Source organism: Rhodnius prolixus, unplaced genomic scaffold (assembly GCF_049639745.1).
Source record: "Rhodnius prolixus isolate KJV_2025 unplaced genomic scaffold, Rpr scaffold_10, whole genome shotgun sequence".
Lineage (NCBI taxonomy): Eukaryota > Metazoa > Arthropoda > Insecta > Hemiptera > Reduviidae > Rhodnius > Rhodnius prolixus.
Window position 1 is genome coordinate 13,126,695 of NW_027411615.1, and position 16,105 is coordinate 13,142,799.

A 16,105-nucleotide genomic window follows, 5' to 3' on the forward strand; every position below is an offset into this window, starting at 1 on the left:
GATTTTGGATTGGTAAGGATTGGATTTAAAGTGCCAATTTTAATGTAATTTATAGGTAATCCTGTCAGTGAACTGTTAAAATTTCAAGTTCACAAAACCGAAAAAAAAATCGAAATACTGAATGGATTTTTTTTTTCGAATTTTCGAGATTTCTCGAAAATGGCTTCATCTAATAAATATACATGACATGTACTTTAATTCTAATAACTTTTGTAACGGGTATTCGATTTAGGGCTTCTTTGCCCCAAGTGTCATTTCAGTACAATTTAACTATTTTGAAAATATTATTCATAATTAAAGATATTTTTCAAAAAAATTTGGATTTTTGAAAAATATGAGTTAGAAGCTTGAGTATTGTATCAGTGGAAATGATGTGTGGTAGCACGGGATATTTTGTATTAAAGGTACATTACTTTTTTTAACAATAAAAATAATACCTTCTTAAGGCGTTCAAAATGTAGATAGAAATATCTGTTAAGTGACCTTTTACACTCAATGTACATATAAACTTATCTATAAGCAATATTTTATGATGTAGTTTCAGTTAAGAAATTGTATTTCTTTTAACACATTAGTTGATGGCCAAGTAAAAGTGATCAAGTTTAGATCAATATACTGAGAAAGACTGTTTTAGTAGCTGATTGCTGTCGACGTTCGGGGAATTTGTATGAGTTTGCACGGCAAGCACTTCCAACCAACTGGCGGTCTGTGATTAGGACTTTGCTGTCAGTAAGTTAATTATTAGATAAATGGCGGCACTATTGCCACTTCCTTGCCTGGTCGATGGAGTTCAGACAAATTGTCAGCTTCTATCAGAATACTTTAGATAATAGAAAGACTAAATATGAACTAGATTTGTTAGTTACTGAAAGATATTGAATATTTTCCAAGTATCTAGTACCTTTATAGGAGACCTTTGTACTGTAAAGGGCCACTTTTTTAAATTTTCTTTGACTATAAGAGAAAGCAATTTCAAATTTACGATTCAGAATTTTCTACGGAAATATTTCTTTGTTTTTTTAACGAAAATAAAAATCCGATCGTACGATGGTCGTTTGAAAAGTCCGTGCAAAAATAAAAACTACTTAATTTTTTGGGGTAAACCTTTTTTATTTTTCAACATAGTCTCCTTTTAGGCTTATACACTTCGTCCAACGCTGCTCTAGTTTGTTGATCCCTTCCGAATAATAGGATTTGTCCAAGTCTGAAAAATAGCCATTCGTTTCTGCAATCACCTCCTCGTTTGAATAAAATCTTTTTCCCGCCAGCCATTTCTTCATATTGGGGAACAAATAGTAGTCCGAGGGAGCCAAGTCTGGAGAATAGGGGGGATGTGAAACGAGTTGGAACCCTATTTCCATTAATTTTGCGACCACAACTGCTGAGGTGTGAGCTGGTGCGTTGTCGTGATGGAAAAGGACTTTTTTGTGGGCCAATCGTGGGCGTTTTTCTTGCAGCTCGGTTTTAAAACGGTCCAATAACGATGAATAATATGCACCTGTAATAGTTTTACCCTTTTCCAGATAGTCGATGAGGATTATTCCTTGCGAATCCCAAAAGACAGTCGCCATAATCTTTCCGGCCGAAGGAACGGTCTTCGCCTTTTTTGGTGCAGATTCCCCCTTGGTAACCTATTGTTTAGATTGTTCTTTGGCCTCAGGAGTGTAGTGATGTATCCATGTTTCATCCACAGTGACGAAACGACGCTTAAAGTCCTGCGGATTCTTCTGGAACAGCTGCAAACCGTCCTTGCAACACTTCACACGATTTCGTTTTTGGTCAAGCGTGAGCAATCGCGGCACCCATCTTGCGGATAGCTTTGTCATGTCCAAATGTTGATGCAAAATATTATGTACCCGTTTATTCGAGATGCCCACAGCACTAGCAATCTCACGCACCTTCACTCTTCTGTCATCCATCACCATATCATGGATTTTATCAATGATTTCTGGAGTAGTAACCTCAACAGGGCGTCCAGAACGTTCAGCGTCACTTGTGCCCATATGGCCACTCCGAAAATTTTGAAACCACTTATAAACTGTTCTAATCGAAGGTGCAGAGTCACCATAATGTTTATCAAGCTTCTCTTTAGTCTCCTGAGGCGTTTTGCCTTTCATAAAGTAGTGTTTAATCAACACACGAAATTCTTTTTCGTCCATTTTTTGAAAATCACTCGACTTCCTCGATTCAAACGAATGCCAAACACAAAGAAATAGACCGATCTGGCTGAAACTTGGTGTGTATTCTTCCAAGAGATGCTACTAACTAAACATAACCTCGATACGCGCCAGTGGTGCTATCTCTCTGACTTTGCACGGACTTTTCAAACGACCCTCGTATGTTCAAATTTTCAAATTCAAATTTTTGAACACAAAACCTCAATTAAGTGAATTTATTTTTAATTTGTCACTTTTTTTATAAATATTTGTTGTAAATTTACTCATCATTTGTTGATTTTATAAATGACTATCTTCAACGAATTTTGTTTTTTCATAGAAAATTATCTATTCTTCATCATTCTAGCTCGTAGTAGAATTTTTCCAATATTGCTATAATTTTTTTTTAATTATTTTTAAAGCCACGTTTTATTTAATCATAAAATCTTACTTGTCCGACAGATACTTCCGAGTGCAAATAGGATCTTCCTTCTCCCCACAGGGCAGCATTCTGGATCCTATTCTTTACTCCATTTACACTTCAGACATACCAACTGACCTAACACCACCCTTCTCACATACGCAGACGACACCGCCTTACTGTCTACTAATCATGATCCTGTAATAGCTCACAGAAATCTGCAATCTCATCTCTCCTCATTAGAACAGTGGTTCAAGAGATGGGCTGTAAAGCTTAATGAAACTAAGTTGCAAAACATCACCTTCACTCTTCGTCGCATTACTCTTCCTCCAGTCATTTATAACCTAACGCCTCTACTAAGTAGTGAACGTTGCCCGCCACCTTGGGCTTTACTTAGACCGAAGACTTTCTTGGTACCCCCACACTAGACTTCAAAGAACAGAACTGAACAGACTTAAAAGACTCTTAGACGATAGATCGAAACTCTCTCTGGACAAGAAAAGGCTGATTTATACTTCTATTTTGAAACCCATCTGGGCGTATAATATAGAGCTGTGGGGTTCAACCAAACGCTCCAATCTCCAAAGGATTCAATCGCTACTAACTAAAATACTTCGAACTATCGTAAACGCTCCATTTTATGTCTCCAACCTGACTATACACACTGACCTTAACATTCCTTTTGTCACCCAAGTTACTAAAACACAATACAGAAAACTCCACTTTAGCCTGCAATTTCATATAAATCATCTTCCTGACAACCCGACAAGACGTCTTAAAAGACAGTGGCCTCGTGATCTCCTCTCAAGAGAAAAGAGTGACTAACCATATAATTTTTTGGAGTGTTACCACTGGGTAATTTACTAAAAATTAGTAAATTATAACTGCGAATTTTTTTTACTTCAAAAACAATTTTTGTGCGACAAAACGCTCAAAAAGGATGCTAAGAATGTTTGGAGGCAACTATAGTTTTGCAAATGCATTTATTTTATTTTAAATGTTGTTAAACAAAACTATATAATAAACTACATCATGGCTGAATCTTTGAGGAACATTCTTGGACTTTGGGGGTAAAAAAACTGTTCATTTTGATGATAAGTCGATACCATAGTTTGGAATGGAACTATCAATGTTCTGGCGAAGAACCTAAGTTATTAAAGTAAACAACAAAGTTTTGTTCTTTTCAAACTTTCACCTTATAGAGATTAAATATATTATATGTCTGTAAAACTAATTCACTTGAAATAAATATATATATAGAATGTTGTTACTTGAAAAACACATAAAAAAATAAAAGTTACAAACATAAAGTTAGTTATGTTATAACCTTTTCTTTCAAAATAACTGTTGCCGCCTCTAGTATCTCATATAGATCTTCATAGCAATGTGAGAAAGCATAAAACTTAAGAAAGAGACATTAAAATCCAATAAGATTCCTTTTACAATCTTATAATTCCTTAATATTTACAACCTTACGGCTTCTCTCTCCTCCTACCTTTTTTGGGCCCTGAGTTATATTAAAATAAAAGTAAAAGTAAAAGTAAAGTAATCGCCTATTTTTTCAGGCGGGGCTTAACGTCCAACTACCAATCAGGTGTCATGGACGGAGGCGAATAGCAAACATACTTTACTATTTCTCATTTTTAAACATTAAATAAAATCCAAGGCCTATGACCGGGAATCGAACCCAGTACCACAATACATTTTAGCTTCGCAGGTCTCGCCTCTAACCGCTCGGCTACCGTGGCGCCATATTAAAATAATAAATCCATCATAAACTTGGCTATTTTATTTCTCTTATACCTTGAGAATTATGGCAAAGGTGCTGACATTGTTTTCTGTATTCAATACAACATGTTTACATCAGTACACTGCGACCTAAACTGAAAAAATTTCCCACATGGCATTTACATCTTAAGATCGTGTCTGTAAGTTATTTTATTTTCTTTTAGAAAAAGAGAAAATAAATATATGCAAATATCAGCTTACAGTGTGACAACAGATGCAGCATACATCCATCAGAAACTCATTTCAAGTGTATTCTCATTTTCTTGGAGGAAAATTCATTTTTTAGTACTTCTCTCTTCACTGCCTATTGTATCAGCAACTCCAATTTGCACAAAATGTTCTATTTTATACATAAATATAAAATATATATCCATATCCGATTTAATTATAAATCCTTCAGGTTATATCTTAAAGATCTGTGGTTTTTTTAATTTTTATTTTTTTAAATAAGAATTACGAAAAAATAAATAAATATAAGAAACTATAAAAATAAAATTATTTTGGGACAAAAATGCCATTTAATAGAATAAATTTGACATTTACTTAATTTGAGGCAAACAAAATTTACGGCTTTAAAGCTACAATAAATTTATTTGCCAAATTACTAATTCCCTATGGTTTAGTTCAAAATTAGCTCTTGACAAAAATGACTAACTAGATTGAACTAAACTAAAACATTTTTGTCAACGATTCTGACCCGGCTAAGAAATAAATTTGAATTAAATGAAATAATGTAAAAATAAATTAAATAGCAACGGTATATTTGATGTGACCCAAACAAAATTGTGTTCTATTTTGAAATAATTTAGTTTGGAAGAACCAATTTTATATTTCAAGGCAGAAGATAAACAGTTTCACTTGAGAGAATAAAAAGATTTTTTAATTTTATTTAGTGAATGAAATTCTTTGAGAGAGCCAATCATGTTATGAATAGAGTAGTTGAAGAAGAAGACCAGAGTGGCTGGTTGATTTGTAAACTAGAAGGCAGCCAATTGGAAGCGACCAAGTGGAACATACTAGATTGCTTGCTGAAAACAGACGATGGAATTTTCTTTTAAAAGGATTAATAACTGAAATAGGAGGTGCGTTCCACTTGGCGACCACAACGACCAAAACATACTTTCAGGCGTTCCACTTGGCGACCGCGGTCGTTGTGGTCGTGGCGAAAACGTCACTAATGACGTCATTATTTTCGCCCACACAACGACCACAACGCCCCACCTTAGAAGCTGGGTCGAAGTGGGCTTTCAGAATTGGCGCAATTTTTAAAACAAAATATGGCGACCGAAAAAATTATCTCATGTAAATGAAAGTATTATTTCATGTAAATAATAGAATGTGTTTCTCGAAAGTCTACAAAAAATAAATAAATAAATAATTACTTATCCCTTTACATACTAAATCACTGAATAACACAAAATCATTTACCTGAAATAACTTTTAAATTCTTCATCTGAATAAAGATCAATTACACTGATAGCTAATAATACTGGCCTAAGTTTTCGCTTTTTATCATTGCGATTTTGTAAAATTGCATTCCACTCTAATCGGAACTAGATAAAGAACTTTCTAAAGCATTATTAATAAATATCCAACTGTTGCCACAAAAGACACTTTAATTTTATTTAAACGTAAATTTTATAAATACTCCAAAATGCAATATAAAAAATTGAATTATATATATTCTTTTAATATAAGTCAGCTTTACCAATAATTAATAAAGTTTATTATAAATTTGCTTATAAATGGGGTTTAAATTAAAAAATAACCTCTTCAAGCTTCTAACTTATTTTCGAGGCCGCCATATGTAATGTTTACATGAACGGTTAAAACGCCCACAGTCCGTTCCACTTGGGTTTTCGATCGCAACGCTCACAAGCAAGTGGAACGGCCAAAATCGCGGTCATGGTCGTGGTCGTTGTGGTCGCCAAGTGGAACGCACCCAGGATCTAGAGGAACCGAGGAGAAAAATAGAGCAGATTGAAACCATGGTGATGCTATACAGAAGATTCTGTTTGCAGGTGTCAGTGGCTAGCAAAGGAACGATACAGTGGCTATAGTTTTACAGTTGCATTCATTTTCCTTGAAACTAAGTGTTATTATTATTAATATTATCACTTATCTGCTACGAACCATTGTAAGGCCCTTAGTGAAAGGTGAGACTGTTTGTTGACAGATGACAGTATAAATTTTCAAACGCAGAAGAAGTGATTAGTTGTATACAAAATAAATGATTATTGAAAGCAGCCACTTGGAAAACAAATTAATGCAGCTGATAATTAAAAAACTGGAGGACAAGGATCTATCAAAAACTATCATCTCAAAATATTAAACCTAATTTAAAATTGTACTAAATATAATTGTGACTTCAAATAAAGAAAAGAAATAAATTATATTACTAGAACAGATTTTTAGATTTTTCAATAAACTACCCAATCGCGTAAAAAAGAAGAAATAAACTAAGAGCTAACTAATTCACTAAATTACTTAAATAACTTACATTTCCACAGTAGAAACTGAGAATCAGTTTCTTAGAAAAAAAAGTTATAAAGTTATGCAGGAAACCAAGAAAAATCTTTTTATCAACAAATAAAGCTGAGCTTGGTCTCTGAAGAAGGCTGCATTTAGAAAAAGTATTAGATAGAGGACACAGTTCTTCTTTTAGTAATATAACTTTCTTAAAAAGAGCTCTTTAATAAATTATTTGCGGAAAGAAATGGATAAAAGAGAACTAGAAAAAACTGAAATGAATTTTACGACAGTGTGTATATTCCTCAAAGTTAAAATAAATTACTTTTATGCTCTAAATAATTTTTCAATTAATTTTTTTTAATTGGGATTAAAAAATATTAAGTATTAAGAAAAGGAAATTATTAAGCACAAAATCTAAATAGAAATTACCGATGGAGATGTGCGTATAAAATAAACAGCTAAGTACAAGAATTGGAGGCTCTGCTTACAAACGATGAATCTAAAACATAAGAATTTTAACATAATATTCTTTATAATGTCTAATAATGGTTACATGCTGGTTACACAGCAACATTTCTGAAGCTACACATAGATGGCCAGTGATTTATTTATTAAAAATTGAATTTAAACATAGCACATTAGTAGCACCGGTCTTTAGCCAGAAGTTAGTAGAGCAAAGGATACGCAGGTGGGAAAGGAAAATATTAAGAAGAATATTTGGACATACGAGGACAGAGGAAGGCTTCAGAATCAGGACGAACCAAGAAGTGGCTGAACTGTTGCAGGTGAGCCTGATATTGTGTCTTGCATAAAAGGCAGGAAGACTGCGATGGTTGGGACACATACAACGAAATGGAGGATACAAGGGCTCCAAAAAGAGCGTTGTATGGGCATCCTGGCGGGAGAAGGCCCCGTCTGAGATGGCTGAGGGACGTGGAGGAAGATATTGAGGCGGTCGGCCTGCCCGGTTGGAGAACGGCTGCGAGGGACCGTGAACGATGGAAAGCTGTTGTGGCTGAGGTCAAGGCCCTTCATGGGCTGTGATCGCCAGGGAGTAGTAAAAGTAAAGTAATCGCCTATTTTTTCAGGCGGGGCTTAACGTCCAACTACCATTTACTAAGTGTCATGGACGGAGGCGAATAGCAAACGTACTTTACTATTTCTCATTTAACCATTAAATAAAATCCAAGGCAAAGAGGAATCGAACCCAGTACCACAACGCATATTAGCTTTGCAGGTCTCGCCTCTTAACTCGCTCGGCTACCGTGGCGCCTACCTGGGAGTAGAAATGAAATTCTCCTACATCAATCTGCTGAAAATAACCTCTGATTATGCCAGAAATGCAGAAATGGTCACTGTTAAGACAGAAAAGCGTAGATAATAAACGATTAATTGTAAATATCAATACAAATTGTTTTCCCAGATATTAAATATTTAAAAGTTATTTTAAGATACGTACTTATGAAAACTAGGTTAAAAGGTTCGATAGAGTCAGATGTACATTTCTTAGATTAAGTAATAGCTAAATAGAATTTATTTTAACAGTATTTAGATTTGGAAAAAAGAGCTCAAACGGATGAAAATATTATTATTATTATTTTTTTTATTTATTTATTTATTTTGCAACTGTAATAGATACAACAAGCAAAACAGATGAGAGATAAAGGATGGCACAAATACACATGCACGCATATATTTATCCATACATATACGCGCACATGCATATGCGCCAAGGGCTTGAGTGGAGTGAACGACGACCATCCAGTGACGGAAGCCGTTAGTTCGCCAGATTGGCAAGCTTACGCAGCAACCATCCTAGGAGGTCGGCGTTAAATGATGAGATGATCGCGTGGCCCCCGCCGCTTTAGTCTGCGCTGTGGATTTGAAGGAAGTGTTGTGGCAGACATTTTGTGGATCAGAGAGTTGTAGTGACTGTGTAGATTTGAGTGGAGTTTTGTGTAACGAGATTGTGCTTTTTCAGAGACGAGAGGAATATTGAGATCAGAGTGAATAGTATGATTGGAGACGTAGAAGGGAGCGTTAACTATTGTTCTTAGAATTTTTGATTGTAAGGTCTGAAGTCGGTTGATGTTCGATTTTTTAGCGCTTCCGTAGAGTTGTATTCCGTACGTTCATTAAATATTTAAAGTCAATTTAATTAATCAAGGATTCACCCTTGAAAATAAAAAACGTTTTATGGTTTGTATAAAAATAGGCGCTTGTGCTGAAGCTGGATAAATAAAAAAAAACAGTCATTATAAATGGGGTCTGCGGTTGAACTTAAAAGTGAAGAATCTACACATGGAGGGCAAAAAAAGAAGAATATGTAACTCACTCAACGGGTCGTGAATCCATCGCTTTTTAGCTGCCACTTTTCCATTTGTTGCTATGTTCCTTGTCTCTTCCTGAAACAAATAGTTACATTCCATGAAACTTTTAATGAATAATGATGGAACTAATATAAAGTTTGAATAAAACAAAACTGATTTAATTTAATGTTCAGCGGATTTATTCATAAAGTGAATTAGTTGAAAATGTGTAACGAAAGCTATTATTCTCTTTCATTAGTTACTTTAAAACAAAGCATTTGAGGTGGTGACAAACTTTAACAAAGTATGGACGTACGTATATTCGTAGAATATGCAGAATGGACTACAGAGAACAATGTAGCTCAAAATCTCCACAAAATAAGAGATTCCAAATTATAAACTTTCTAAGAAGGGTTTCCAAAGACTCAGTCTTTGAATGTTCAATGGGCTAAACGGACGAATTTCGTCCTTAGATGCCTTGCGGAATAGCAGTAGGAGAAAAAAAACTTATTCAGCTACAGCAGCATCGAATATAAGCTTTTTAATTTTTTTTCTACATAAATAATAACATTTCTAAAACAGGTTTTTTAAATTTAAAAAATTGGAAGTCTTGTAAGAAACATACTTGACTTTCGCATACAATTTACGAAATAAATTTTTGATTTAATTATTTTCTGCAAAAATCGCTAAAAAACACAAACTTTATTTGTATTAATGGCTTTTCGGTATATCTGATTATTTTACAATGACAAATATTATTTATTTACTCAATTTTTAAGCATTGTAAAGGTATTGAGTCCGTACATTTCACTTAAATGACGGTTTTTAAACAAGCTCAATACCACTTGCCTCCTAAAACTGCCTTAAAAAGCATCTCTCCTGGGAAAATATTTCAAAATAATGTTATTAGAGAATGCGAACTGCACTCCAAGTTGTAAACAAATTGTTTTTTTGAAAAAAAAATCCCAAAGAACTGAAAAGTTGTTTCAGTAATTCCTGATTTGTCCCCTTTATCTTTCTTAATCCACAAATTTTTTATAATGGACAGAGCTATGTCTAAATTGAAACCATTAACCAAACCTAAAATCACAAATAATAGTTACTGCAGAAGATCGACTGTATAGCAAATGTGAGCTCTCACTTCAAATATTTCTCAAACCAATTTAATACAGAAATCACCATTTCCAGATTAGGTGATTTTGTTTAAAAGCTTATTTAATAGGTTACTTGATGTCTGGGATTTCAAATAATCAATTTTGACCTTTCTGTGTGTCTGGGTTTTTTTTATAATGTTTGATTTACTCGATACATGAGATTCATACTAATCAATTTGTGAAAAATAAAACACTTATTCGATTAGGGCACTTCAAAATTGGTATTTCCTGCGTGAAAGCTAAGTCGAAAATGAGCATGATCGCTCTAGCTTTACTTGTAGATTGATAAAGTAAAAATATAATCAGAGAGTGATATGTCTCAATTGGGCGTTATTTCCTCTTATGAGAGAAGCAAATGTAGCAATTATCTTTGTGCAAGATTCCACTAAAAAAATATTCTAGTTTTATTAAATGAAATTAATAACAAAAAGATAATATATCTAGAAATGGATAATTCAAAAACAATTTGAGACAATTGTTTAATGGCAAACCAGAAAATGTTTAGTAAACATAAGTACTGGAAACAATTTCCAAAAAGCCAATTATTTTCTGTGTTCGAACAGAGTATGTTCTTTCCAATGAATTAACAACAGTCAAAATTGAACATTATATTACACAAGATACTTATCAATTTTTAACATCTTATTTTCTCCAAAAAGATGCTAATAACTCTAATCAAAAGAAACTTTCCTAAGTACTAAATGTGATTTCAAAGAAGTATTTCAATTTCAACGGTAGAAGAATAGTATTAATTAAAAGGAAAGAGGAGTCATTAGGAATGTGAATAAAAACAAAGAACCTCTTAATTAGCAATTAACCTTTCCATGCCTTAAAAAGGGTAAAATGTCAAGCTGTTTTATAGTAATTAATAAGAAAATATTTAACAGATCTTACTTAGCGAAATGAAGCGGGCAGTAAGTAGTGCTTTAAGCCTCAGTAAAAATCCTTAAAGAAAATTATTAAAATGGTCAAATCTAATATCCATCGCAAAAAAAGAACGTAGCTCGTTGATAGGGTCAATCAATATCGGAAGTACTCTGGGCCTTTGAACCACCCTATGACCTACTCACCTGAAATTGTCGCATGACCAAATAACTATTTCATTAATTTTGTTTAAAAATAAAAATAATTATTGCTATGCTACAACTTATTCTATTATCTGTAGCGAGAGAACACTCTTCAGTACACTGAAAAGGCTTTAGGCGCTAATGAACTTACGATTTTGAAGCGCCTTAAGAAAAAAAATCGTGTAGACACTCACACTACACTCTCTTACTAAAATTTTCGACATTCCATAAATTACAATTAATACCTTGTTTTCAAACAAATTTTAAAACATTTTTACTAACATACAGTTGACAAAACATTAAATGGCCCCTTACAATATAGTAAATGTCCATCCAGCCCTACAAATGCCCAAAAAAAGAATCTAAGGAATCTATAAAAATGACGTATAGCAAAAATCATTGGAACCAGTTTGTGGAAAATCTCGGGAAACTTGATAATCCATTCAGTTAAGTGATTCATTGAGAAATTTTCTTCAAACTCTGAAATTCATTTACTCCACTTCAACCTGCAATCTCATATAAATCCTCTTGCTAAAAATCTTTCTTCTAGAACTGTTCCTGATAACCCGAACAAGACGCCTTAAGAGACAGTGTGACCTTGTGATCTCCTCTCAAGTGAAGAGAGCGACTAATAGTCTAATGTTTTGGAGTGTTTCCACTGGGGTAACTTCTCCACTCGTATACTCCTGTTAAATCATTGTTACTGTTATCACTAGGGAACGGATTCGTATGTATTTACATATTTTTTTCTAGGCAATTTACAGACGTTTTTCAACTAGAAGTATTCATACTGACACTCTTTAAGCCGTTTGAGCCTACTTTTATTTCACATATTTCCACATATTTGGATGTTATCGCATATTTATATATATTTGATTAAAATAAATAAATATTTCTACATATTTAATCAAAATATGTACATATTTTTTATTTTGGGCATATTTTCATAATTGGGAGGTGGTTGACAGGAACTGTGAACCACAGACTGTAGGGCTGTGAATCACAGTGGTTAAAAAAGTGTTCTTAAAAGCACCAAGTCGCATTAAAATGCTAAAAGATCTCTATCCAGACTTGTGCCTTCCACCAGAACCAATATTGACAAGATGGGGTACTTGGCTGGAAGCAGCTCAGTATTACTATGAAAACTACAATAAAATCAAGAATGTCCTTTCACATCTCGAAGACGAAGCAGTAGCGTTAAATACAGCCAAGTCTTTATTCAAGAAACCTAATTTAAGGAACGACCTTGCATACATTTCTGACAATTGCGTATTTCTTGCACAAGCCATTACCCAACTTGAGTCCCAAAATGTTCGACTGACAGAAAACGTGTCCAACGTTAAAAAAGTCATCGAAAAGGTGGAAGGAATACCTGGGAGTAAGGGAGATCTGATCAGATCAAAACTGGTAGAAGTACTGAGCAAGATCAAAGGGTGGGAGACCATCTGCCAGATTTCTGATATTATCAGTGGAACAGAAGTCACCTCAGAACATCGTGTACCCTTTACAACCAACGAGATAACTTCTTTCAGCAAGGCACCTATAACATCTGTAGCTGTTGAACGATCTTTTAGTCGTTACAAGTCCATCTTACGCCCAGATCGTCGCCACTTTACGTTCCAACATTTGAAATTTCATGTGGTTGCAAACAATTTCGAAGAGTGAAGTTTTCAAAATTGAAAATTTAACACATCTTTTTATAAATAGTAAAAATGTTCTTTGTATAAATCATTATAACTTGTAAAAACAAATTATTTTGTTCCTAATAAATTATTATAAATTGTAAAAATGTTCTTTTCTTGTATAAATAATTAGAACTTGCACCCCCCCAAAAAAAATTCCATTTTCATAAAAAAAAATGTCCATTTTACTTAAATATTCCAGAAAATATTTTAAGAAAATCACATATTTTCCACATAATTGACGAAAATAAATGCATATTTTAGTTAAATATTTGGCATTTTTAAATACATAAAAATCCGTTTCACTAGTTATCACTGTTACTTATAGCGCCAACGCGCTGATTGTAGCAAAAATGAACGCCAAAAAAAAGAAGAAAAGTAATTCATTTAACGCTCCTTTAAGTCACAGGATGGAACAGAACTGGAACTTTAGAAGGAAGTCTACCCACCCTTCTATTAGAGAAAATCGTTAGAGTTATCTTTGAGAAAGTCTAAACAAAATATAGAAAAACCGCTCTGAAAATTGGAGCTTTTGGTTGAGTCCAATTTAAACGCTAAATTTAAAGTCGCTTTCCACGGAGTGGACAAAATCGAAATTCAGCTTCGTGATATTTTTAGTTTTTAAATATTTAGGTCTCGATACAAACTTAAATTGTGGAAAACCACTTCTTTTTATGATTTAGGGGACCTCAAGACGGCGTTGTCGGCAAAAACTCAAACACAAGTGAAACAGGCATGACTGGATGTTTTGAGCATAGATTATTTATTTATTTCTGGGAAGCACGTTGCACTATAGCTTTGCTAATAATAATTAATGCAGTAGTTTACCATTCTAACTTATTAGAATGGCGGAACATATTTCATTTGAAATTTTTCTTGTGAAACAGTAACATACAAAAATACTTTTTAATAGTTCAATGTATTGAGAATATTGGAGAGTAATTAGGAAGAAAATAAAATAAACAGCAAGTTGCATGAACCATTAGTTTTATTGCAGTAATAGTTATTTATTTAACAAGTGTGGAAAGTAGTACTTTTCCTCACGCGAGGCAGGGTTTGCACGCACGAGCGAGCGAAGCGATGCGAGTGCAAGTGCAAATTGCCGAGTGTAAGGAAAATACTTTACATTCGAGTTAAATATGATATTTTTTCTGCAACCATTAGATTTATTAACTAAAAAAATTAAAAATTTCATTTTTACAGTCTACAAAAAGTAATTTATTTATTAGAAACATTTATTGTTATATTACAATTATTTACATTACTTACGTATTCACATTACTTATTACATTTTCTGCTGTTTCTTTTATTGATGGAGTGTTTTCTAAACAGGAATCGCAAGAATCCATTTTAAATTTCTATAAGGTAACACTATAACCTTTTTAACTGTTATAATTAAAAATATCTAATTATTTATTAAAGTATTATTTTTATTTCTATATTCCTTTCAATTTTTATTTTATCGTTTAATATTCGTTTTTTAATTATTTAGTTACGTTAAATAAGCTTATTAAAGTTTTACAGAAAATATTTATGTTAATAACAAAACTTCTTATATCAAGGAAGCACAATAAAGTTTTTCCACACACTAGTGCGGAAAGTGACACTAATGGGAATTTTTCCCCACTAGTGTGGGAAGTTGGGCATTACTCAGCTGATTTTAATTGAGTAATGAGAACTTCCCTACATGGTTGCAGAAAAAATAATTATATTCAAAGATTCATTGAAAACAATTTAATAATATTCATATTAAACAAAGTACGGGCATAAATGTGGAACATGAGCATGTTGTTTCTTACAAAAGACCAAGTTTTCGAGTTTTATTATTTTTAGTCGAAAAAACTATTTCATTTGTTTTTTTTTTGCTTCACAGAATATTTATTGTTGACAGGATTTTTTTAATCTTTTTATATTATCTTTCGAAGGCCATTTTTTCATTACAGTTCACGCCCCAAAGAAAACAGTATTATTTATTTTTCACCTTATTCAATTTTGGTCCAGAAATGCTAAGAAATTTGATTTGAAATTCTTTTCATTTCCATTTTACGAGGTAGAAGACACACTTGCTAGAAAACGATATTTGTTCGTACTTCCTTCAAACTAGTCGGTAGTTTTTTAAGTATTACATTTTTAAGTAGGTACATTTTACTACTATTGATCTTTATTTTATTAATACCACGTTTTACTCGAGATGGAATTAAGATGCTGAGATGTTTGATATTAGTTAGGCAGGCGATCTTTATACTCTGAGACATTTGTTTGCTTAAAGATCAGAAGATTCAAGTGCTGCTGTCCAGCAGTGGTAAGTGATGATCCTCTCGAAGCAGCGTATCAGAAAGAGGATGAGGTTCTACTTTAACGAACTACTCACCCACGAATGGGTGATAGTGATACAAAGAAAGAACAAGCTCATGTAAGGTATACAGAAATTAAATAGCCTTCCAGGTAGCATAAGAGAGCCAGTCTTTCCTGGGCTATTAAAGAAGCTAAAGCTAAAATCAGAGCAGTTCGTTGTAGATTTGAAAAGCAAGAAGTTGCTAAAAGATACTGGTCTAAGAAGTTGCACGTTGCTTAATCACAGAGACGCATCACTGGCAACCAGCGTAAGATTTTTTTAAAAAAATTAACAATTTACAAAAGGCAAAAAAATCACACAAGGCGGTACAGTCACAAATCACAATGTTCCACGGAACACATTTTGGGATCCACTAATATAATTAACTAAATAAGGTTAATTATTGGACGTAAAAGAAATTTGTAATGATGCATTTTTAGCAACCCAGTTATTTTCAGTATATGTTGATGAAAGAAACATACATAGGAAGATGTTTATATGACTTTAATCTGACAAAGAACATGGCATCTCATGAGAAACAAAGATTTTATAAAGGTAAGAAACAGGAAATATCACACTAAAGATAAGGACTTGGAAGTAAATAAGGAAAATATTACAATGAAGGAGTTGGAAAGAAAAAAGACTAAGAAGTGCGGGAAGTAAAAGTAGGTTGAAGGATCGGCAGAGAATGACGGTCGGTTGGAGCTTTAGGAGGCTGACA

At 33.3% G+C, this 16,105-nt stretch overlaps 1 protein-coding gene across 1 annotated transcript in view; it reads right to left on the minus strand.

The window, feature by feature from the left end:
* Cow (Proteoglycan Cow) overlaps nt 1-16,105 on the minus strand; it is a 290,331-nt gene that overhangs the window by 67,100 nt on the left and 207,126 nt on the right. The window contains exon 2 of the mRNA XM_074133234.1: nt 9,173-9,242. Within this exon, the coding sequence (XP_073989335.1) occupies nt 9,173-9,242 (70 nt within the window). The remainder of the gene's footprint in view (nt 1-9,172; nt 9,243-16,105) is intronic.